This window comes from Bos indicus x Bos taurus, chromosome 5 (genome assembly GCF_003369695.1).
Source record: "Bos indicus x Bos taurus breed Angus x Brahman F1 hybrid chromosome 5, Bos_hybrid_MaternalHap_v2.0, whole genome shotgun sequence".
Lineage (NCBI taxonomy): Eukaryota > Metazoa > Chordata > Mammalia > Artiodactyla > Bovidae > Bos > Bos indicus x Bos taurus.
The window spans coordinates 14,509,077-14,533,471 of record NC_040080.1 but is presented as its reverse complement, the minus strand read 5'-3'; the positions used below and the strand labels follow the sequence as shown (position 1 = coordinate 14,533,471).

The window sequence follows — 24,395 nt, the reverse complement described above, 5'->3', positions numbered from 1 at the left end:
CACTCCATGCAATCTGCAGTGTGTCCAACAGAAGACCTGCTCTTTTTACTGATTTCCTGGAGGAGCCCACAAATGTGTGTGTGTGTGTGTGTGTACACACGTGGGCATCTCTGTGTGCTTATACAGACACAAATGGGCTGGGGGTACTGCGTAGGGCAGGGGTCCTGTTTTTGTTGTTCAGTTGCTCAGTGGTGTCTGACTATGTGACCGTACGGACTGCAGCACACCAGGCTTCCCTGTCCTTCACCATCTTTTGGAGTTTGCTCAAACTCACATCCATTGAGTTGGTGATGCCATCCTACCATCTCATCAAATCCCCACTTTCCTTTTGACTGTGGCACCAGGCTCCCACCTTATCCTATGCTGTCTTTTCACAGATGATCAAAGAAGAATCAAACTCATGGACTTACAACAACACTCTATAGTCATCCTTCAGTTCAGTTCAGTTCAGTCGCTCAGTCGTGTCCAACTCTTCAAGACCCCATGAATCGCAGCATGCCAGGCCTCCCTGTCCATCACCAACTCCCGGAGTTCACTCAGACTCACGTCCATCGAGTCAGTGATGCCATCCAGCCATCTCATCCTCTGTCGTCCCCTTCTCCTCCTGCCCCCAATCCCTCCCAGCATCAGAGTCTTTTCCAATGAGTCAACTCTTTGCATGAGGTGGCCAAATTACTGGAGTTTCAGCTTTAGCATCATTCCTTCCAAAGAAATCCCAGGGCTGATCTCCTTCAGAATGGACTGGTTGGATCTCCTTGCAGTCCAAGGGACTCTCAAGAGTCTTCTCCAACACCACAGTTCAAAAGCATCAATTCTTCAGCACTCAGCCTTCTTCACAGTCCAACTCTCACATCCATACATGACCACTGGAAAAACCATAGCCTTGACTAGACGAACCTTTGTGGGCAAAGTAATGTCTCTGCTTTTGAATATGCTATCTAGGTTGGTCATAACTTTCCTTCCAAGGAGTAAGCGTCTTTTAATTTCATGGCTGCAGTCACCATCTGTAGTGATTTTGGAGCCCAGAAAAATAAAGTCTGACACTGTTTCCACTGTTTCCCCATCTATTTCCCATGAAGTGATGGGACTGGATGCCATGATCTTAGTTTTCTGAATGCTGAGCTTCAGGCCAACTTTTTCACTCTCCATTTTCACTTTCATCAAGAGGCTTTTGAGTTCCTCTTCACTTTCTGCCATAAGGGTGGTGTCATCTGCATATCTGAGGTTATTGATATTTCTCCTGGCAATCCTGATTCCAGGTTGTGCTTCTTCCAGCCCAGCATTTCTCATGATGTACTCTGCATAAAAGTTTAATAAGCAGGGTGACAATACACAGCCTTGACGTATTCCTTTTCCTATTTGGAACCAGTCTGTTGTTCCATGTCCAGTTCTAACTGTTACTTCCTGACCTGCATACAGATTTCTCAAGAGGCAGGTCAGGTGGTCTGGTATTCCCATCTCTTTCAGAATTTTCCACAGTTTATTGTGATCCACACAGTCAAAGGCTTTGGCATAGTCAATAAAGCAGAAATAGATGTTTTTCTGGAACTCTCTTGCTTTTTCCATGATCCAGCGGATGTTGGCAATTTGATCTCTGGTTCCTCTGCCTTTTCTAAAACCAGCTTGAACATCTGGAAGTTCACGGTTCACATATTGCTGAAGCCTGGCTTGGAGAATTTTGAGCATTACTTTATGAGCATGTGAGATGAGTGCAATTTTGCGGTAGTTTGAGCATTCTTTGGCATTGCCTTTCTTTGGGATTGAAATGAAAACTGACCTTTTCCAGTCCTGTGGCCACTGCTGAATTTTCCAAATTTGCTGGCATATTGAGTGCAGCACTTTCACAGCATCATCCTTCAGGATTTGAAATAGCTCAACTGGAATTCCATCACCTCCACTAGCTTTGTTCATAGTGATGCTTTCTAAGGCCCACTTGACTTCACATTCCAGGATGTCTGGCTCTAGGTCAGTGATCACACCATCATGATTATCTGGGTCGTGAAGATCTTTTTTGTACAGTTCTTCTGTGTATTCTTGCCACCTTGACTGCTTTTCTTGTACAAGTTTTTCCCACCTCTCTCTTCTCCATTACCTCATTTTCCTCCCCACCTCCTTCTTGCTGCCTGGACCATCTACATCTCTTGCTATCCTTGAAGCAACATCACTTTGCTGCTAATTAGACATATTAACTTGGAGTGGCTGGGGTGGTCAAGGACCTGTTGACAGCCTGAGAGACAAGAACTAAAGTCGGCATAGTGTTTCACAAATTCGCCTCATCCTAAGCTGCTGTAAAAACATACAGACTCCTAACTCCCATCTCAAAGCCACCATATCATAGGAGGGTGATGGGAATTAGCACTATTTCCAAGAACCCAGATGATTCTCATAGTCAGATAAAGTTGGGAAGCACAGAAGAAGAAGCAGCTCCCAATAAAGTCCTTTCTTGTGCGGGAAGGGAAGATGCATGATGCTGCTACCAAAACCACATCACTCATTCTGAAGCCTGGTGCTGATGGTAAAAGTCAGGTTCTCAATGAAATGGACATGTGTGAGCCTTTGCTATCCTCTTACCAAAAATGCCCTCTATTCCCTTCCTTTTGATTCCCCCAAATACAATCTCCTGAGTTCAGGGTTATAGGCTTGAGAGGTGAGTCTCCCCACAATGTCTTTGTCAAGCAGGAGGGAGCAGCATGTGCCTACTCATCTTTCCCTAAAATACTTTGACATCCAAAAGGCTGAGTTAAAAGTGGTGAAGGGGAAAAGTATATTTGGCATCAAACAACCAGTTCTGTCGCCCTGTGCAAAAGTTACACCAGTAAGTCTTTCAAAGAAGGTCTACTTTCATCAGACTACTTTCAAAGATCTAGCCTGTGGGCACTTTCCTAAGGCAGCCGGGACACCAACACTGACCCTACTCAGCGAGGCAGTCTTTACGCCTCTGGCCATGACTACGTGCTGACGTTTACAAGATGTAACCATTGGGATGGTGCAGGACCAACCAATCAGAGTGGACGACAGCTTTGGCATTGGAGGGGGATCCTGGAAGACTCTTTCTTGCCCGACCTTAAACTTTTAGTTTCTGGCTCATGGCTCCAAGGAATGCTGGGAGAGATGCCAGAGAACCTGTGGCTGTGGCAGGGGCTCAGGGCCATGGCTTTTTCACCAAATGATATGGAAATAGACTACATTTTAACCCCCACATGGCTGAACCAATATACATGGACTGATCGTTGACATGACTGCAATCTTTTTGTCCAGGAGGATTCCCCCAGGGCAGTGGTTTTTTGACTGTGCTATTGATGGGACAAGATGTGTCATTCGGATGGCGGGGAGTCCTTTCAAGGAGCCCCGTTCCCTCACACCTGGCTTTGCTCCTCTTGGCTGTCACTAGGGCCACTGTGGCTTTTGCTCCATGCGACTCCCTTAGGAAAAGGACTGCAGACCTGGGACTGGCTTCACCTTGTTCAGAGCGGCCCAGAAGCCCTGCCTCAGTTGCACCTCATTCATTCATCTGTCTGTCCTGCACAGCACGACTTGGCTGGAAGGGCAGAGAAGCCTAAAATCCAGAGCCTGGGAACTGTGATGGGGCGGGGGCAGCCTAGGGACCGTGGATGAGGCTGAATTCCAGCAATTAGGCAGATGTCCTGTACATAACTGACAAGCCATTGCATATCCACAGCAAAACTGTTCTGACAGCCCTTGCTTATCTGTTTTATAGCGAAGATGCAGTGAACCTGGAACAGTAAGCAGCTGGGCAATTAAGAAAATTTCAGCAGGAAAGAATAGGGGTCCATTAATGATGAAATGGAATGATGGAATTTTCCACTGTTCTTGCTAGGACTCTTCTGCTCTTTGATTTCCCTTCATAGTGCATCATGTGAGTGGGTAGGCAAGCTGCTAGCGGAGGTGGGGAGAGTTTATAAAAGAGAGTAGAGTTCCAATCTTTGAGGGTTTGAGATCCACTGATGGGTCTTCTAGGCATGAACCTGGTCACTCTCAGGCACCTGCCAAGACCTCATTCCTGGTATGACTTCCCCACCCACCTCCATCACGCACCTGGTACCATTCTCAGCATCTTTTCACTTTTCTGAACGAAACCTCTAAGCACAGCCTGCCCTTTGGGGTGGGCATGGAAGGTATCTTCAAGGGCTAGGGAATCTTATCAGCCACCGTGGTAAAAAAGAGAGTCAGACCCGGGACTCACCAAAGAACATCTGTCTCCTGGAGGCCGTCTGGATGAAGCGGGATGGTGGCAGGCCCAGCACCTGCAACAAGGGCAAAGTGGTGGACTCACCCTCCTGGGGTCACACTTGCCAAGACTGTTGGAAGCGGGTGGGACTTTGGCCAAACTGGCTTCTCCAGACAAGGACCCGAGATATGAAGTTAAGAAGGCTTCCCTGGTGGCTCAGCAGTAAAGAATCAGCCTGCCAAGGCAGGAGACGCAGGTTCGATCTCTGGGTCAGGTAGATTTCCTGGAGGAGGAAATGACAACCCACTCCAATATGCTTGCCTGGGAAATCCCATGGACAGAGAAGCCTGGTGGGGCTAGAGTTCATGGGGATGCAAAGGGTCGGACGGGACTGAGTGAGTAAACAACACACAGCAGCATGAAGGGATAACCTCAAGCCAGTGATGGAGCAGGACCACAGCCTAAGGCTCGACTCCTACTGCAGGGCCGTCCCAGTATCCTGAGAATCTATGAGCATTGCCCACGTTACCCTAAACAGGCATCAGCACCGGCCAGGTGGGCACTCGATGTGGCTGCCAGCTCTCACTGCCAGAGCGAGTAAACCAGTGCAGCTGCACACCACCCGTGAATGAAGGAGTGACACCTCCCAGCTCAGAGCATCAAAGGGAAGGGGAGGAAAAGCAGACGGAAACCACCAGATGGACATCAGACCACAGGATGACCTTCTGAAAAGAAAAGAGCAGCGCCTGCCTGGTGACCTTATCTGCACAGCAACCTACAGGGCTGCACAGAGAGAAACAAAGGATGTCCCCATCAGCCCTGGGTTCCTGGCTTTGCAGCCTGGTTCCCAGCCATGTCCCTTCCCCTCGTGCTCCTCAGCTTGAGATCACAAGGAAGCTGAATCAGTTCTGGGGCAGTGGGAACCTCCACTTGGATCTGTTGCCCCATCCCCAATTCCCCTGGAAATTGGAAGATGATTGGCTCAGGGATGCTTCATTAAATCATCCATCATCATCCAGTCAGCCTCAGAAGCCATGGACTCTGGTCCCCTCACTTTACAGAGACCCAGAGCATGGAAGTGAATTGTCAAAGAGAAAGAGGAGTAACTTCCAGGTTTACTGATTTCCAGGGTAGTGTTCATCCCACCATGGCTATCATCATAGCACTAATACCTAAAGCAGTTAAATACTCTATTATTAGTTTCAACCATGAGATGAATCTCTATACTAATTCTCAAGGCTATATGTGTCTCCCCAACCATCTTTAAGAAAATCTAAAAATACAAATTTGGGATGGATGAATAGATAAACAGATAGTAAGAAATTAGTTATACCTTTGTTCACAGTCAAAATATCACTGGGAAAATCCTAAAATGTGAAATTTCCACTTTTGGGGATTACTTTTTCCCGCACTGTCTAACTTGTCTTCCTAGTGAAAATAAAGTGTTAGTTGCTCAGTTGTGTCTGAATCTTTGCAACCCCATAGACTGTAGCCCACCAGCTTCCTCTGTCATCTAATTTGGCCTCATAACAAGATGCCTTTAAGTAAGAGAATAACAGGCATAATATGTGATTATATGAGAGTCTTGGTAAAACCTTATCACTGGGAGATATTCTTCCCAGAAAGTTAAGATGATAACTAATGACTGAACGGTATACAGATTTTGCTGGGTGTTGTGTCAGTCTGGTTCTTAGATTCTTTTGAATATATATAGGAAAGTTGTTTAGTTGCTAAGTTGTGTCCAACTCTTTTGTGACCCCATGGACTGTAGTCCACCAAGCTCCTCTGTCTATGGGATTCTCCAGGCAAGAATACTGGAGTGGCTTGCTATTTCTTCCTCCAGGGGATCTTCCTGACCCAAGAATCAGACTCGCATTTCCCATGTCTCCTGCATTGGCAAGAGGAATTTTTTTTTTTCACTACTGAGCCACCTGGAAAGCCTGGTATAACAGTCTTATTTTAAACATCATGATCCATTATATGCTGGAAATTACATCCTTTGCAACTAGTTAAATTTCTGATAAAAATGTTAGATGTCAACTCAAACGTACATAATTTCAAAACATCCAACCCTCCCCCTGTTAACAGGCTCTGGCCACCACTCTACAGCGAGCCAGATGCCACCTGGCGTCTTAGAACAGAAGTTACCGGCCCCAAGGGTGTCGGCTGGAAGGCAGCCCGGCCCCCTCACCTCCATGATGCAGGCCAGCTGCTCCACCTCGTTCTCCCCGGGGAACAGAGGGTAGCCCGTGTACAGCTCGGCCATGATGCAACCCAGGCTCCACATGTCAATGGCCATGTTGTATGGATGGCCCAGGATCACCTCTGGGGATCGGTAGAACCGGCTCTGGATGTAGGTGTAGACTGCGGGGGAGAGAAGAGAAACCTCACATGGAAACCTCCCAGAGCACATATCTGCAGCACTTATGACTCATCTATTGTTGTTCAGTCACTCAGTCCTGTCTGACTCTCTGCAACCTCATGGACTGCAGCACACCAGGCTCCCTGTCCTTCACCATCTCCTGGAGTTTGCCCAAACTCATGGCCATTGAGTCGGTGATGCCATCCAACCATCTCACCCTCTGTCATCCCCTTCTCCTTGTGCCTTCAACCCTTCCCAGCATCAGAGTCTTTTTCAGTGAGTCTGCTCTTTGAATCAGGTGGTCAAAGTATTGGAGCTTCAGCTTCAGCATCAGTCTTTCCAATGAATATTCAGGGTTGATTTACTTTAGGATTGACTGGTTTGATCTCGTTGTGATCCAAGGGACTCTTCAAGAGTCTTCTCCAGCACCACAGTTCAAAAGCATGACTTATGAGTCTCCCCCACATCTGTCTCATCACATCATCACAGCAGCCTGATTATCATGAGGGGTCGTTATCCTCAAGTTGTTGATAAAGAGATCTAAGGAAGGCATTGTTCTAAGCAAGTAAATTTGTCAGGCGAGCTTTTTAAACGATCTCTTACTGGAGCATAGTTGCTTTACATTGCTGTGACAGTTTCTGCTGCACGGCAAAGTGGAGCAGCTATGATGCTGTTGTTGTTCAGTCGCACGGTCATGTCCGATTCTTTGAGACCCCATGGACTGCAGCATGCCAGGCCTCTCTGTCCCTCGCCATCTCCTGAAGTTTGCCCAAGTTTATGCCCGTATGAATCAGCTATCAGTTCAGTTCAGTCGCTCAGTCATGTCCGACTCTTCGAGACCCCATGAATCGCAGCACGCCAGGCCTCCCTGTCCATCACCAACTCCCGGAGTTCACTCAGACTCACGTCCATCGAGTCAGTGATGCCACCCAGCCATCTCATCCTCTGTTGTCCCCTTCTCCTCCTGCCCCCAATCCCTCCCAGCATCAGAGTCTTTTCCAATGAGTCAACTCTTCGCATGAGGTAGCCAAAGTACTGGAGTTTCAGCTTTAGCATATATGCCCTCTTGTTTGGATTTCCTTCCCATGTAGGTCACCACAGAGCCCGGAGAAGAGTTCCTTGTGCCACACAGTAGGTTCTCATCAGTTATCTCTTTTACACCCAGTATCAATAGTTTATACGTGTCAGTCCCAAACTCCTGACTCATCCCATCGCCTTCCCCCTCACAGAGTGAAGTAACTCAGAAAGAGACAAAGAAGTATCGTGTGTCAACGTGTATATGTGGAATCTAGAAAAATGGGATGGGTGACCTTATTTGCAAAGTAGAAACAGAGACACAGATGTACAGGACAAACATATGGATACCAAGACGAGCTTTTAAAAAAGAAAACGTAAGGCAAATGTAAAGCTAAGTTTTCACACTGTTTGATTAATCTGGGGTAGACATGCTCTGAAAATACTGCAATTTGGCAAGGGAAGAGGTGTATAAGAACCGAAAAAGTAGCATGCAAAATGCATAATTTTAACATGCATATTCAATATATTATGTGCACTGTGTTGTATAATGTAAAGTACAGAAAGAAAAGCTTAACAAAATCTCAGCAGAGGAGGATGTATGAAAGGCAGTACTGTGGGCAGCCTAGATTTTATAGTTGAGAAGACTGAGACGAAGGGATGGACATTACAGTTTTTTGCAAATGCTGTTAATTGGTTACCTAGATGGGGGCAGGGCAGGGCTTTTGTAGTCACTTCACTCTGTGTGTGTGTGTGTGTGTGTGTGTGTGTTCTGGCATGTGGGATCTTAGTTCCATGACCAGGGAACAAACCCAGCCCCCTACAGGCAGGTTCTTAACCTCTGGACCACGGAGGAAGTCCAGTCACTTCTCTATTGTTTGGATTGGGTACAGTAAGGATGTAACAATTTTTTGTAATTTAAAACAAAATGAAGATCTCACAAAAATGACTTTTATACCCTGTCTGCTTCCAAAATGGACTTGAGGCCCTTTGCAATCGAAGTACAAATAGACGGGAAAGTAGAGGGAAGGGGTGAGGGTGGGGAGGAATGAACTAGCCAAAGGGGATCAAGAAGTACAAACTTAAGTCTGAAAAGTTCTAAAATAAATAAGCCACAGGATGTAATATACAGCATATGGAATACAATCAATAATATTGCGATAATTTTTATGGGGACAGATTGTTACTAGACTTATCACGGTGATCATTTCACATACATAGGCAAAAGTCAAATCAGTATATTGTACACCTGAATCTAACTTATCCTGAAGGTCAATCATACCTCAATGAAAAATAAGTCAATAAGAGAGAAAAATTAAAAGTAAATCTAATGGATACTCACATGATGCTTACATGTGTCAGGCACTGTTCCAAGTGATTCTTATGGATTAACTCTTTGAATCCTTATAACTACCCTACAACAGTTATAATTTTATTTTAGTTGTTTTCAATTGGAGTGTAATTCTTTTACAACACTGTGCTAGTTTCTGCTGTACAACGTGAATCAGCCATATGTATGCATACACCCCCTCCCGCTTGAACCTCTCTCTCGCTCACCTGCCCCACTGCACCCTCTAGGTCATCACAGAGCACCGGGCCGGGCTCCCTGTGCCGCAGCTTCCCACTGGCTCTTCGTTTTACACATAAGAGGGTATGTATGTCAGTGCTCCTCTCCCAATTCGTCCCACCCTCTCCTTCCCCCGCTGTGTCCACAGGTTTGTTCTCTGTGTCTACATCTATATTCCTGCCCTGCAAACAGGTTCATCAGTACCGTTTTTCTAGATTCCATGTTTATGGATTATTACATGATATTTGTTTCTCTCTTTCTGACTTGCTTCACTCTGTATGACAGGCTCTGTGTCCATCCACATCACTACAAATGACTCAATTTCATTCCCTTTATATGGCTGAGTAATATTCCATTGTATACAGGTACCACATCTTCCTTATCCATTCCTCTGTCAATGAACTTTTAGGTTGAAGCAGGTATTATTATCATACCCATTTTAAAATGAGGAAACTGAGGCATACAGAGATTCAATAAACTCCCAAGGTCACTCAACTGCAGGTGGCAGAGCTGGGATTTGAACTCAAACAGTTCTGATTGAGCATCCATTCTCTCTACTGTTTTGTGGTTAAAATAAAGATCAAGGGAAGTCAGAAAACATAAAAAGTGGGGGGGAAACACCTGGAAACCAAGGGTAAGATCATTACAAGTTCAGTTCTGAGCATCTTGGCAGCCAAGATAAATCTTAAGTAATGGGTTACAGAGAGTTCATCTCCAAGGAGGGTGAGCATATTCTCTCTTTCTGGGAGGAATAATGTTTTCTAGCTGGAATTTATTATGGCTTCCATACGTAAACAATGAAGGGATGGCGTCTCCAAAAATGGTTTTGGAGAATATTCAGAAACATCCATTTAATAGTCTTTCCTTCAGCTTCAGGGGACTTCCTCTGACTCGCCCTGCCCCCATGAAGGCTCGTTCCAAAGCCCCTTTCATATGCCTTAGCTCAGTGCATACATAGACTTCTCATCCTCGTACACAATCTTATACACATCTTCCTGTCTCCTCCATTGGGCAGTAAGCCTGCAGAGGACAGGAAATTCTCATTTTTGGTTCCTGATACCCTATACAGAAGGAGGGCATGGCAACCCGCTCCAGTATTCTTAGATGAGAAATCCCTGTGGACAGAGAAGCCTGGTGGGCTACAGTCCTTGGGGTCACAAAGTTGGACATGACTGAGGAGACTTAGCACATAGCACACGCCTTAGACAGCAACGGACACACAACAGACACTCAGCAGACGTCTGTGGAACGTGCATGTTCTTGACATCAACAAACCTGACAAAAGCCAAGAGAGAAGACTGGAGTCAAGTTTAGTGACAGCTGTAGAAATGAACTGGCCAAAAAGTTCGTTCAGGTTTCTCAGTAGGATATTATGGAAAAACAAGAAAGAACTTTTTGGCCAATTCAATACTCTAGGGCAGCTTTCTGGATTCTAGCTTGAAATATATACACACACACACACACACATATATATATATATATATATATATTTGTTTTTGTGACTATACACATATATATATGATATATATAACATATAAATATTATAGATATATATATAGATAACCTGGAGAATCTAGGGCCATGAACCCCAAACTTCAGAATGGCTGTGTTTTCTAAAGTACAGCCTCCCAGGTACTGTCCCAGAAATTTCTATTTGGGACAGCTGGGGTCAGCCTTCAGAAGCTGTCATTTTGCAGAGGCCCAGCGCTCTCTGGACCCCAAAGATAATTTGGATAAATGTCTTTGGATAAGTCCAGAGTCACAGAGTATAAAAGCAGCAAAGCAGCCTTACCATACTTGAACCAACCTTCACATTTTACAGATGAGGAAACTTAGGGTCAGAGATGTGAACCAGCTTGGTTCAAAATCAAACCAGTAGCTGTGATGGCTGAGCCCAGAGGAGAACCCAGGTGACCTCGTGTGGGAACTGTTTGTTTCAGGAAAGGAAAGAATCGCAGTGGGGAAATTAGGACAGAGGGACTGGCACGGCCCTACCTTTCTGGTGTTCATAACAGCTTGATCCAAAGTCAATGACTTTAACAGAGACTTGGCCTTTCTGGTACAACACTATATTCTCCTAGAGGGAAGACAGACACAGGTCAAGTTTTAACAGTGTTAGCCGAGGCATGCCATTTACCTAACTGTCCACCAATCTTCTGGAACCTCCTTCAAGTGGGCTCCTCCCCCATCTCCAACCCCACCCCAGTCTCCCTCCTCTGACTTCTGCTTCCAGGGTTGCATCTCTTGTCTGGCCCCAGTATTTGCTGCTCTGCAGTATTTCTTTTGCATCAATGTTGACTCTTTACTGATATAAATGGTGTGACTCCTGAAGATGGTGAGTTTCTTTTTATCTCCTTGGTACCTTGTTCTATGCCTTGCTTGCATAAGGCCTTAGAAATATCACTGACCAGGACTTCCCTCGTGGTCCAGTGGTTAAGAATCCGCTTGCCAGTGCAGGGGACACAGGTTCGATCCCTGGTACGGGAAGATTCTACATGCCGCAGGGCAACTAAACCCATGTGCCACAACTACCAAGCCCGCGCTCTATGCTTCACAACAAGAGCGGTCACTGCAATGAGAAGCCTGTGCTCACCACAACTACAGAAAGCCTGTGCAGCAATGAAGACCCAGTGCAGTCAAAAATAATAAATTCTTTAGAAAAGAAAGAAAAAGAAATATCACTGCCTGAATCGGATGTTTCCATTAAGTGCCCCAGCAACATACTGGTATGACAATCGGGGACCAAAACAGAAACAAAGAATCCCCCATGGAGATTTGATCAGAGTTGGGACCGTTGTGCTGACTTTGCAGAAACTGTGAAGCCAGGTGTTCCAGCAGAATCCTGGATGAGAAAGCAGAGCACTGGGCTCTCTTCTCAGAGCATGAGCGTGGCCCACCTGGGGCTGGAAGGTTAGAGTCCTAATTGTATTTCCAGGGATCTCAATGTCTGATGAATTGAGGCATAGGATGCATGAGGCCATCACAGCTCACTGATACTAACCACTAAGTCCACAGGAATAACTGCCTGATTCTTGAATCCACACTCACCAAACTATCCTGCTTGTATGTCTACTTTCCTATTGAGCATGTATACTCCTGTCCACTTAATCTACTTCTCAAGCAAGTCTATGTGCTCATATTTCAGCTACCCACCTGTCTTGTGGGTTCCTTGCTGAGAGTCAGTCCCCTAAGCCCAAAGACCATGGTCCCTTTGGAGGTGCAAAGCAGAGGATTAGGAACTTGGATGTGGAGAATAAATCAGTGTACCACTGTCCTTGTCGGGGCTCCACCAGTCAGCCCCAAGAGAACATCTCTATCTTGACAATCTTTAATTAATAGAAGTATCCCAGATCCGGCTCAGTGATAAAGAATCTGCCTGCCAAGCCAGAGACTTGGGTTCAATCCCTGGGTCAGGAAGATCCTCTGGAGAAGGAAATGGCAACTCATTCTAGTATTTTTGCCTGGAGAATCCCATGAGGAGCCTGGCATGCTACAGTCCATGGGATCACAAAGAGTCGGACCTGACTGAGCTCACACAGGACCAACTCAGAGGACAGGGTGGGTTTAGGACATCCACCTCCCTGCTGGACACACATCTCCGAGTACCGCCTGGGCTCAGTCATCCAGGTCCCGTCTGCCTTGATGACACCACATCTTTTTTCTATGTCCCAGTATGCCTGTCTTGTCCTTGCTACATCTCATGTGGTTTACACAACCTGCAAACACTTGGCCTCCACCCTGGAGCCCTGCTCAGTTACCACTGGGGATGGGTACCGGGCAAACCCTTTCTGAGGGTGGAAACCAGCTCCCTGACAAGACAGAGGCTGTACTCACGGGCTTGAGGTCACAGTGAATGATCTTCTCCATGTAGAGCATCTGCAAACACTTCAGGACAGAGAGGGTGAAGCGACGAACGATGGAGAGGCTGAAGCCTTGGAAACTGTTGTTCTTCATCAACTCGTACAAGTTGATGCTGGGACAGAGAGAGAAAGCGACGTGAAGCAGCGTAGAAGGTACATGATGGCGAGTCTGACCCTGCAACATCAATCCCTTATCACCTGGCTGCCCTCTGGCAGTGGCAAGACTCAGACTAGGAGGTGGGGCTTTCGTGTCCTATAAACTTGACTTTTCCGTTGACTAACGGTTGATTCAGGGCGACATTCAAATGTGCTGGCCTCTCAGATGCTTGTCTCTTACATGCAGGATCCTTTCATCACCTTGCTGCACGTGTGTGTGTTAAGAGGTTAGTATATCGAACTTCTGATATAGTCACGGTTCTTCAGCCCCTTGAGAGGGATCCAGGGAGCCCTCCAGTTACTCAACCAAGTGACCAACCCTGCTCACACAGAATAAATCTGTCTAAAGACGCAGCTTCCTGATAGATGAGGGGACAAGGGAGTGGGCAGACAGGGCCTGAGAGAGGAGCCATACCCCATCTAAGTGAGCCTGCCTGCCTGGTCCCACCTCTCGCCTTTCAGAAAGGACTGAGGGCTGGCTCTTGCCAGATAAATATAGAATCCTTATATATAAGTAATCCTGAGTGTGTGTATATATACATATACATACAGGAATCTTATAACTCTCTCTATATATATAGAATCCTATATATATAGAATATATATTGAATCCTATATATATATATATAGAGAGAGAGAGAGAGAGAATATATATTGAATCCTATAGAATCCTGCTATATTAAGTGAAATACGCTGACTTATAAATATTGAAAGCTAATATAAAGCATGTTAACCAGAAAAGCTTATGTGTGGGTTGCCAGTTCATGGGTGCTTAGTCACTAAGTCATGTCTGACTCTTTGCAACCCCATGGACTGTAAGTAGCCCGCCATTTTCCTCTGTCCATGGGATTCTCCAGGCAAGAATACTGGAGTGGGTTGCCATGCCCTTCTGCAGGGGATTTTCCCCACCCAGGGATCGAACTTGCATCTCCTGCGTCTTCTGCACTGCAAAATGATTCTTTACCCCTAAGCCACCGGGGAAGCCCCCCCCATTAAATAGTCACATAAAGACAAATCTAGTGCTCTGACCTCCAAGGCTCCCTTTCGTCACTTACGTAACTTATCAACACAAAGTGAACTAAAGAGAGGAAGCAGCTGACCCCAGGAGTTCAAAGGTGATGCAGAGGTGATTCCGGAAATAGAAAAAGTCCTTCATGTGCACCACGTTGTAGGTGTTGTCTTTGTCCTTCCGTCTGAGAGCTTCCAGGATCTTCAGCTCCACCAGGGCCTGGTGGTGAAACCTGGAGAGGTTGGGGAGTGGTGGGGAGGGTGGGGGTGGGGAGAGGAGACACGGTGTCGCATCAGCTACAGCAGGTGGCCCCGTTCTCAGTCCTCCCCATCACGCCCACAGGCCGGGAGGTGCTAAACACTCTGGACTCTTGCCTCCTCTCTGCACCATCATGGAATCCAACAGGTAGAGAGGGAAAGAGGGAAAGAAAAGGAAAAGCAGAGAAAGAAGCAGAGACAGGAAGGGTTGGCACCAAGGAGTGGCTGATGTTACACAGAGTGAAGTAAGACAGAAAGAGAAAAACAAGTATCATATATTAACACATATATTTGCAATCTAGAAAAATTATACTGATGAACCTATTTGCAGGGCAGCGATAGACACGCAGACGTAGAGTACAGACTGGTAGATACAGCGGGGGAAGGAGAGGGTAGGGCGAATTGAGACAGTAGCATTGAAACATACATTACCATATGTAAAACAGATTTATAGTGGGAAGTTGCTGTATAACAGAAGGAGCTCAACTTGGTGCTCTGTGACAACCTAGAGGGGTGTGATGGGCTGGGGAGTGGGAGGGAGGTTCAAGAGGGAGGGGACATATGTATACTTATGGGTGATTCACGTTGCTGTATCGCAGAAACCTACACAACAATTAATTAAAAATAAATTTTTAAAGAAGAAGGGGCCAAAGTCATGTAGCCCTTCCTCCACAGCTGATGCCTTCCACCAAGCCACACCTCTTTTTGTTCCTGATGATTTTCAAGGCCACCAATTCATTGTTTTTATGATCCAAGCACTTGGCCACCTGTCCAAAGGACCCTTTTCCAATGATCTCCAGAACCTCATAGCGGTAGGCGATGTGGTCGTGCAGGACCTGCAAAAGTCAAGTAGAGGTGAAGGAGGAAACCATGGTTTCCAGGTCACTTGGCGTTTGTGCATTTTTTTGTACATATCATCAGTGTGGCGGTGTCATAACTATTCACTTGTGTGTCATCATTCACAGTGATTGTGTTGACTGGAGGCCAAGGGCCAGGTCCTATTCATTTCTGATAGCTCCTTCTGTATTTCAGGAGTCCAGCAGGTGCCCACACATACAATAGGCTCCCAGTAAATAGGTGTTCCATGAAACTTGCTGACAAAATAAATGTGGAAGTACAGCTGTGTTGGGATGTAGCTATGTGCCCTGCATACTGTGCATTTGCTGAAACACAGTGGATGGAGATTCTGAGCATACAGAAAGCAAACATCCTTCCTCTGTCCCGTGGTGCTCTAAGAGTTGAGATGGAGGAACTAGGTTGCGGTGAATTAACATCCCTGGGGAACTTCCCAGAGACTCTAGACCCTGGTGGGAGGGAGATGAGAGGAAGGAGAAGTTGACAGCCTCTGGCTGAACTGGAGGTAAGGTTTAGAGCAGAGGTTCTTAACCAATGGCCCATGAATGATCCCCCGCCCTTGAAATTTTGTATATCTGTGGTCTCTTCTGGGATAATGATTTTATAACTTTTATCAGATTTCCAAAGGGATCCTTGACCTAAAAATGTTGAGAGCCAGGGCTCTAGACCAGTAGTCCCCAACCTTTCTGGCATCAGGGATCGGTTTCATGGAAGACAGTTTTCCACAGACCAAGGCGGGGTGGGGGTGAGATGGCTTGGGGATGATTCAAATGCGTTACATTTATTGTACGCTTTACTTCTATTATTATTACATCAGCTCCACCTCAGATAATCAGGCATTAATTAGATCCTGGAGGTTGGGGACCCCTGTTTTAGACAGATGTGTGCCAGAAATTCTAAATCCTTGCTTCTCAAGGTCTGGTCCAAGGACCAGCCACGTGGGCATCCCCTGGGAGGTTTTTAGAAAGGTAAAGCTTCAGTCCCCACCCCAGACCTGCTGGCTAGGAATTTTCATTGGTAATGAGACTCCCAGGTGATCTGTGCACACCAGAAAGCTTGGGAAACGCAGCCCTGAATTCGATTAAGAAAATCCACTTCTTTTATAAAATCATCAGAGATCAATTGTGTCTCCTAATCTAAGAGGAAATGTCCGGAGGAGGAATTTCCCAGCAGCCTGCAGAGCTAGCAGACCAAGCATTTCCCATCTGGACATCCTCAAGGTAGAGAGGAACACCTCGTAGCCTCCAGACGCCCCCTGCAGACGGGGGAAGAGGCAGCAACCCTGGACACAGAAGACAGGGAGAAGTCTCTGGGACTCACCTTTAAGAAACTGAAGGGGGCACTGTGCACGAGGGGACAGTGGGAAAACGTTTTTTGTCTGTTTGCAGGAAATGAGCTCTATTATAAAATAGAAAAAGGTGCTGCATGGACTTGTATTGAGGAAACAATCTGGTCTTCCCAGTGGGTCCAGGCGGCACTGGAGAGGAACCTGGAGAGGGAGGATTCATCCAGGATGCAAACCTGTCACCTCTAATACTCTTGAAAATCAATATTCTGTGAACAGAGTGCTTTGTGTACTAATTACATGTTTTTCCCCATTTTTATACCTGGTATTTCTGTGATTTAGCACCAAATAGAATCCTTCAGGACACTCACAGCTCCAGATACATCGGCATCAAATGCTATAATATACCCCACGCTCTTCCTTTCCAGACTATCTCTTGTCCCTAAGCCCCAACCCCCAAAGCCAGTTTCCACAACCCCCTGCCCCATCACCTTCATGTAGGAGCCGTGTTCATCATCGAAACTTGTCTTGCTGAATTTTTCCGGAGCCATGTGGAGCTTCTCGGCTTCCAGACCCAGGAACCACAGCTCTGTGTAGCCCAGGATCTCGCTTTGCTCGTAAGAAGACAGCTGCTTCTTAAAAAACTTTAGGGCCTCTGTGTGAAAAATACTGCAGATGTTAGTTAAGATGCGGTGATGTGAGGATGTGCCCAGGTATAGACCAGCGCATCCTTTCCTGTTCATGAGCCAGGTGGCTCTTTCCTCAACAAGGTGGCTAAGAGCCTCACTAAGGACCGTACATCCTGGATCTCACAGGATCCAAGTGGAACAAGGATGGATGTATCCAAGTGTGGTACTGATTTCAACCAACCAGGAGGAAAACATAGCAGAAGGGTAGGGAGGGGGATTTCCCTGGTGGTCCTGCAGTTAAGACTTCACCTTCTAGTGCAGGGGTGCAGGTTCTATCCCTGGTCAGGCAGCAAAGATCCCACATGCCTCGCAGCCAAAAAACCCCAGAACATAGAACAGAAGCAATATTGTAACACAGTCAATAAAGACTTAAACAAATAAGGAAGTCGAGGGAAGATTTAGTCCCCAAAGAGCTATGGGTGCAGCAGCTTGGGTAGAAGATTCCAGGAGTCAGCATTGTGTCAACAGAAGTGTATAGTTAAGGCAGAAATCATCTAAGTTCATCTGGCACTGGCTATACCGAGTCTATCCTGAGAGAGTTTGCAAACTACGATGCCCTCTAGGGAGCAGGCAGGTGGCATAAATTCGACTTTCAAATCCAGAAGGTCTTCGAGCTCAAATCTGCAGAGAGCCAGGAGGTCTCAGTCTGGGAAGGGATGTGTGTTGTATCTTATCTGCTATACTGGCCACACTGCATCGGGGGCCGGTGTCTGGTCTGGGGCAGGCGGGGTGGGATTCAAGCTTTAAGAGAGATGGTGAGGGACTTTCCTGGCATGCTTCCACTGCAGGGGGGATGGGGTTCAATCCCTGGTCACAGAATTCAGACTCCATATGCCAACTGATCCCAAAGCAGATATTAGGTAAAACCAACAACAGCCAAAGCATCAACTACAATGATGCAAAGCAATACAAAAATACAGCCACTTGGAAACAAACTCTCTCCCCTAAATCTTGGATCAACGCGAAATCAAATGTGTAATTACAGAATGTTTGGAAGAAAAAAATATATGAATATTTCATATTAAAACAAAGCAATTTGGTGGCATTAAATTGTGTCATATTAGAGAGAGAGAAACAGTGTTAAGAGCAGGTAAACCAGGATGAGGGATGAGGTGGGGGGACATCACATTCTTTGACAAACTGCTGAAGAGTCAGAGAAGGAACTTCACGAGGAAACGCAGATGCATGGGAGACGGGCCTATGTGTGAAGTGCCCACATTACCTCTGCTCTTTGTTCTTAATAAACTCACCCCCTTCTGAAATGCTCTGTGTCTGGAAATTCTTTTCCAACCCTCGCTCGGACTGCCCTGACGTATTCAGTTGGCAAAAAAGTTAGTGTTTTTCCATAACCTCGTAGAAGAAAACCCGACCAAACTCTCTGGCCAACCCAGGACCAGCCCAGTAAGTGACGTGGCCCGGAGGGACGTCACGACCACCCCACCCCAGCGCGCCGCTGCCCCAAAGCCACACCTGCCGCCGTCAGAGGGACCTTGTGTTTGTGCTTCTTCGGCGGCTTCTCCTCTGCTTTGGCGTCTTGGGTTTTCACGTTCGAAGGGAAGACCATCTCAGAAGGCTTGAGCTCAGAAGACTTCTGACAGTGAGCTGGACTCTCCTGTTCAAGGAAAGACACTCGCAATCAAGGACTCTCTGGGCCACTTCTGGGTGTCCTAAACCACGGGTCTGACCAAGAATAGCCCTAGCCAGCCAGACTCTGCTTTTTCTCTCCAGGGAGAAAAACGGTGATTGCAAGACAGTAGGGGGACTTGCCTGGTGGTCCAGTGGTTAAGAATCTGCCTGCCAACGCAGGGGATGAGGGTTCGATCCCTAGTCTGGGAAGATCCCATATGCCGCAGAGCCTGTGCTCTATACCCCTGGAGCCATGACTACTGAAGCCAGTGCACTCAGAGCCTGTGCCTCGCAACAGAAGAAGCCACCACAATGAGAAGACGGATCAAAGCAAGGAAGAGTAGCCCCTGCTTGCCACAGCTGAAAAAAAAAACCTTGCACAGCATTGAAAACCCAGTACAACTGAAAAATAAGTTAATGAAAAAGAAGTGACAGCAGGTTTTAACAATCTTTCTCTCAAAGGAAGGACCCATCTGACTCTCCATATTCTCCGTGAAACTCCCGCACGTTACAGTTTGCAGCGGACAACCCCAGGACATCTTCCTGCAGGAAGGATGGGAATGGTTCTTTCCTACTGACCTGGAGAAGGCCAGTTCCTGACTAGATACAGTGACCTGCCCAAGAGCACAAACACTTGAACATCGGTGCATATAACAGCTCTTTAACTCGGCACTTTCTCACGAGATCTCATTTGGTCCTTACACAAAACAATTAGGGGACACGGAAGGAAAACCAATGTTTTGTACTGTTTATACATGTTTCTACCATTAATACACTCGACACTTCACTTTTCAGTGAATCCCCCTGACAGTCCTATCATGAGTCTGTTTAATACAGAAAGTCGACGACTTACTGTTCAAGTTTACATTCATTATAAACATTACATTCATCACTTCTCAGCCTTTTGGCTAAGATCAAGTGTAGTATGGGAGATTCCCAGGTGGCACAGTGGTAAAGAATCTGACTGCAATTCAGGAGACTCAGGAGATGGGGGTTAGATCCCTGGGTCAGGAAGATCCCCTGGAGGAGGGCATGGCAACCCACTCAAGTATTCCTGCCTGAAGAATCCCATGAACAGAGGAACCTGGCGGAGTACAGTCCATGGGGTCACAAAGGGTCAGACACGACTGAGCACGTTCATTGTAAAAAAGGTAACAGGACCGGAACCTGACTCTTCAGCTCAAGATGGTCTTTTCCCTCCATCCTAGACCTCTCTGAACTTGAACTGAAAGCAGAAAGGTCTTTTCACCTGCCTGCCCCCAGGCCACACCCACTGCTCCCGACTCACCTGATACAGCAAGGGCTGCTTTAGTGGGAGTTTACTGCTGATGTGTGGGAAGTTCACCATAGTCTTCTTCCCCTTGGTGTCCACGAAAGGCAGCGATGTGAAGCTGGTGTTAGTGTTCTACAGGAGAAGCTGGTAAGTTACAGAAACCTTGGGGGACCCAGTGTTCCAAGCACCCTCCCCAGAGCGAGGATGAGCCAAATCTAAGGCAAAACCTGCCTTTGAAGTTCTTGGAGAAAAAAGTGGAATGGTCCTGCAGATGGGCTCTGGGTTCAAATCCCTGCTCCTACACCTTCTAACTGCAGACCCTGGACAGTCACACTGACTCCTTCTGTAAGCTTCAACTGTCTCAGCACTGCCATGGGGATAAAACTGGGATTTAGCTCACAAGGCTTCTGTGAGATAAACCAAATAATCTATGTAGAATATTCCAGACACGTTAGCCATTATTATTATCATGTCAATATCTCACCACCCTGACCAGGGGAAGTTCTTCCTGCTGTACAATGCAAACCTTCCTCGGGGCAGTACAGGTGCCCAACTCCTCTAATAAATATATATACTTCTTATGGCCATGCCAGGAAGCATGTGGGATCTTAGTTCCCTGACCAGGGATCAAACCTGGGTCTCCTGTATTGAAAGCTCAGAGTCTTAGCCACTGGACCACCAAGGAAGTCCTCTAGCTCCTCTACACTACTGACTTGACCTGTCCACCTAGATCCCTACTCTCCCCTGCATTGACTGATTGATTAGGAGAGAGGTAGTCTGATGTTGGAGCTTCCCAGGTGGCGGTAGTGGTAAAGAAACTGCCTGCCAACGGAGGAGACATAAGAGACCCAAGTTCAATCCCTAGGTTGGGAGGATCCCCTGGAGGAGGCCATGGTAACCCACTCCAGTCTTCCTGCCTGGAGAATCCCATGGACAGAAGACCTGGTGGGCTACAGTCCATGAGGGTGCAAAGAGTCGGACACAACTGAGGTGACTGAGCATGCACGCACACAGTCTATCAGTGAAGCAACATTTAAAATTGGGCAGAGATGGGGTGTGGTGATGCGGGTAGAGCATGGTCATCAAGCTATGCTGAGTTGATCCAAAAATGCCTGTTAAAGGCCATCCCCAGCCACCCACCTCCCTTCATCCGCTTCTAGAGAAAAGACCTGAAGCATCACTTCCTACCTTATTCAAGAATTGGGTCATCCTGAAGTTCGTGACCTTGGAAGGTGGTTTCTGGATTTGAAGCAAAGGCTTACTCTCAACCTGGACCCAGTGAGAGAGAATTGGAATAACATGCAACTCGGTGTCATCGTCAGTGCCCAGTGCTTATTTTGCTTCATTACAATAAATGGGATACACACAAAGCCAGCTCTCCTGACCCCCAAGCTAGGAAGAGCTGAGAGAGGCTCAAAGACCAGAATGAATGAATGAATGAACAAATACCAAAACAAATGATCTTTCTACCAGTGCTTATCCTGAATTGGCTTGCCCAAGAGTTTTTACACTTAAAAAAATTTCACAGAATCCTTTCTTCAAATAAAATCTTAACCAGGTGCCTTGGACATGGGAGGACATAAAAGCAGAGCTGCTCTTTCTAAAGAGAAGAAAATGTCTATAATCTTGCCCAGAACCTCTTTTCCCCTCAGAGTGGCTCTGAAGGTACCTGAGCAGAACCTACCAGAATATAGGAGCCCAGTCTGGACACCAATGACCTGATCAGAGTGTACCTCACCTCTAGAAAGAGGTGGGGTGGGAAAGACCAAATAGCAGAGCCGTGGCCCACTAAAGGGCAGTAAGCTCACAGTGCAGGTGTGTGACACAACAAATTTTTGGTTTTTTAGTTACTAAGTCATGTCTGACCCTGTGACCCCATGAACTGTAGCCCACAAGGCTCCACTGTCTATGGGATTTCCCAGGCAAAAATACTGGAGTGGATTGCCATTTCCTTCTTCAGGGGATCTTCCTGACTCAGGGATTCAACCCATGTCTTCTGGCATTGGCAAGCAGATTCTTTTACCACTGAGCCACCAGGGAAGCCCAACATAACAGATCACAGTTACCTAAAGGTTATGCATTTACTTTAATACTCATTTAAAAAACTATAACTAGCACATTAAACCTGTAATTTGGTGGTTGTTATTATATAGGATGGAACTAAAATTTAAGTGAAAAAGAGAGTGTGAGGACTATGTAGATATGGCAAAAAGCATGAGGATGGCACCAAAATGACTCAAGTTTAGCAAAGACACATTATAGTTTGAATCTAGGTTCTGCTCTTTGAGCCCACGGGTTCTGTTTCCAGCTCTTTCTTCAGTTCAGTTCAGTTCAGTTGCTCAGTCATGTCCAACTCTGCAACCCCATGAATCGCAGCATGCCAGGCTTCCCTGTCCATCACCAACTCCTGGAGTTCACCCAAACTCATGTCCATCGACTTGGTGATGCCATCCAGCCACTTCATCCTCTGCTGTCCCCTTCTCCTCCTGCCCCTAATCCCTCCCAGCATCAGAGTCTTTTCCAATGAGTCAACTCTTCGCATGAGGTGGCCAAAGGACTGGAGTTTCAGCTTCAGCATCATTCCTTCCAAAGAAATCCCAGGGCTGATCTCCTTCAGAATGGACTGGTTGGATCTCCTTGCAGTCCAAGGGACTCTCAGTCTTCTCCAACACCACAGTTCAAAAGCATCAATTCTTCAGCACTCAGCTTTCTTCACGGTCCAATTCTCACATCCATACGTGACCATTGGAAAAACCACAGCCTTGACTAGACGGACCTTTGTGGGCAAAGTAATGTATCTGCTTTTGAATATGCTATCCAGGTTGGTCATAACTTTCCTTCTAAGGAGTAAGCGTCTTTTAATTTCATGGCTGCAATCACCATCTGCAGTGATTTTGGAGCCCCCCAAAAAATAAAGTCTGACACTGTTTCCACTGTTTCCCCATCTATTTCCCATGAAGTGATGGGACTGGATGCCATGATCTTCGTTTTCTGAATGTTGAGCTTTAAGCCAACTTTTTCACTCTCCACTTTCACTTTCATCAAGAGGCTCTTTAGTTCTTCTTCACTTTCTGCCATAAGGGTGGTGTCACCTGCATATCTGAGGTTATTGATATTTCTCCTGGCAATCTTGATTCCAGCTTGTGCTTCTTCCAGCCCAACATTTCTCATGATGTCCAAAAACTGAGACACAGCCTGTGCCAGATCCACATCCATAAAACTTGGTATCCGGGCCACAGTGAAATAGAAACTGGGTATGATACTTCAACTTAATATAACCCAGCACAGCTAAGCCCTCCACAGACTTGTCGTGATGGGGACTACTTAAAAAAAATAAAATTTGGCACGACATGTGGGATCTTAGTTCCTCATCCGGAGACTGAACCTCTGCCTGCTGCATTGGAAGTGCAGAGTCTTAACCACTGGACCACCAGAGAAGTCCCCAATTTATTATTATTATTATCTTTTTGCCACACTGTGCAGCATTCAGGATCTTGGTTCCCTGACCAAGGATAGAACCCAATGCATCCTGCTTTGGGAGTTTGGGGTTCAACCGTTGGACCACCAGGGAAGTCCCTGATGGGACTATTTAGAACAGTTCATCTTGATTTCCTAGAAAAGGCACATGGTCTAAAGAAGAGGGGGCTACATAAAGCATGGACCATGGCCTCAGACAAAGCTAATTTAATGGGCTAACATGTACCAGATGCAGGATTTGGTTGCCAACTGGATGGACAATGATGCTATCTGAGCAAAAACTGCAGTTGCAAATCTGAGTCCCAACTTCTCAACAAATAATTTCCTGGGGATTAGCCATCAACAATGGTGACAAGTTGGCTTTGAGGATTAGCTGGGGAGAAGACTGGATAAATTAAAAGAACATTACAAGGGCTTTCCTGGTGGCTCAGTGGTAAAGAATCTGCTCGCCATCCCAGGAGACACAGTTCGATCCCTGATCCAAGAAGATCCCACATGCCTCGGAGCAACTAAGCCCAAGCATCACAACTATTGATCCTCTAGAGCCTGGGAACTGCAGCTACTGAAGCCTGAGTGACCTAGAGCCCATGCTCTGCGACAAGAGAAGCCACTGCGAGGAGAAGCCCACCCACCGAAACTAGAGAAAAGCCTGTGCAGCAGTGAAGACCCAGTGCAGACAAAAACAAATAAATAAAATTATTTTTTAAAGTACATTACAGAGGGAGGAGCCAAGATGGCGGAGGAGTAGGACGGGGAGAACACTTTCTCCCCCACAA

The 24,395-nt window shown here is 46.5% G+C and overlaps 1 protein-coding gene across 1 annotated transcript in view; it reads right to left on the bottom strand.

The window, feature by feature from the left end:
- Positions 1-24,395, bottom strand: part of DYRK4 (dual specificity tyrosine phosphorylation regulated kinase 4) — a 52,822-nt gene that overhangs the window by 5,137 nt on the left and 23,290 nt on the right. The window contains exons 4-13 of the mRNA XM_027541073.1: positions 21,331-21,411; positions 20,158-20,274; positions 18,714-18,855; positions 17,046-17,209; positions 15,114-15,250; positions 14,249-14,389; positions 12,967-13,105; positions 11,128-11,209; positions 6,381-6,553; positions 4,205-4,265 (exon numbers count right to left, since the gene is read on the bottom strand). Of these exons, the coding sequence (XP_027396874.1) occupies positions 4,205-4,265; positions 6,381-6,553; positions 11,128-11,209; positions 12,967-13,105; positions 14,249-14,389; positions 15,114-15,250; positions 17,046-17,209; positions 18,714-18,855; positions 20,158-20,274; positions 21,331-21,411 (1,237 nt within the window). The remainder of the gene's footprint in view (positions 1-4,204; positions 4,266-6,380; positions 6,554-11,127; positions 11,210-12,966; positions 13,106-14,248; positions 14,390-15,113; positions 15,251-17,045; positions 17,210-18,713; positions 18,856-20,157; positions 20,275-21,330; positions 21,412-24,395) is intronic.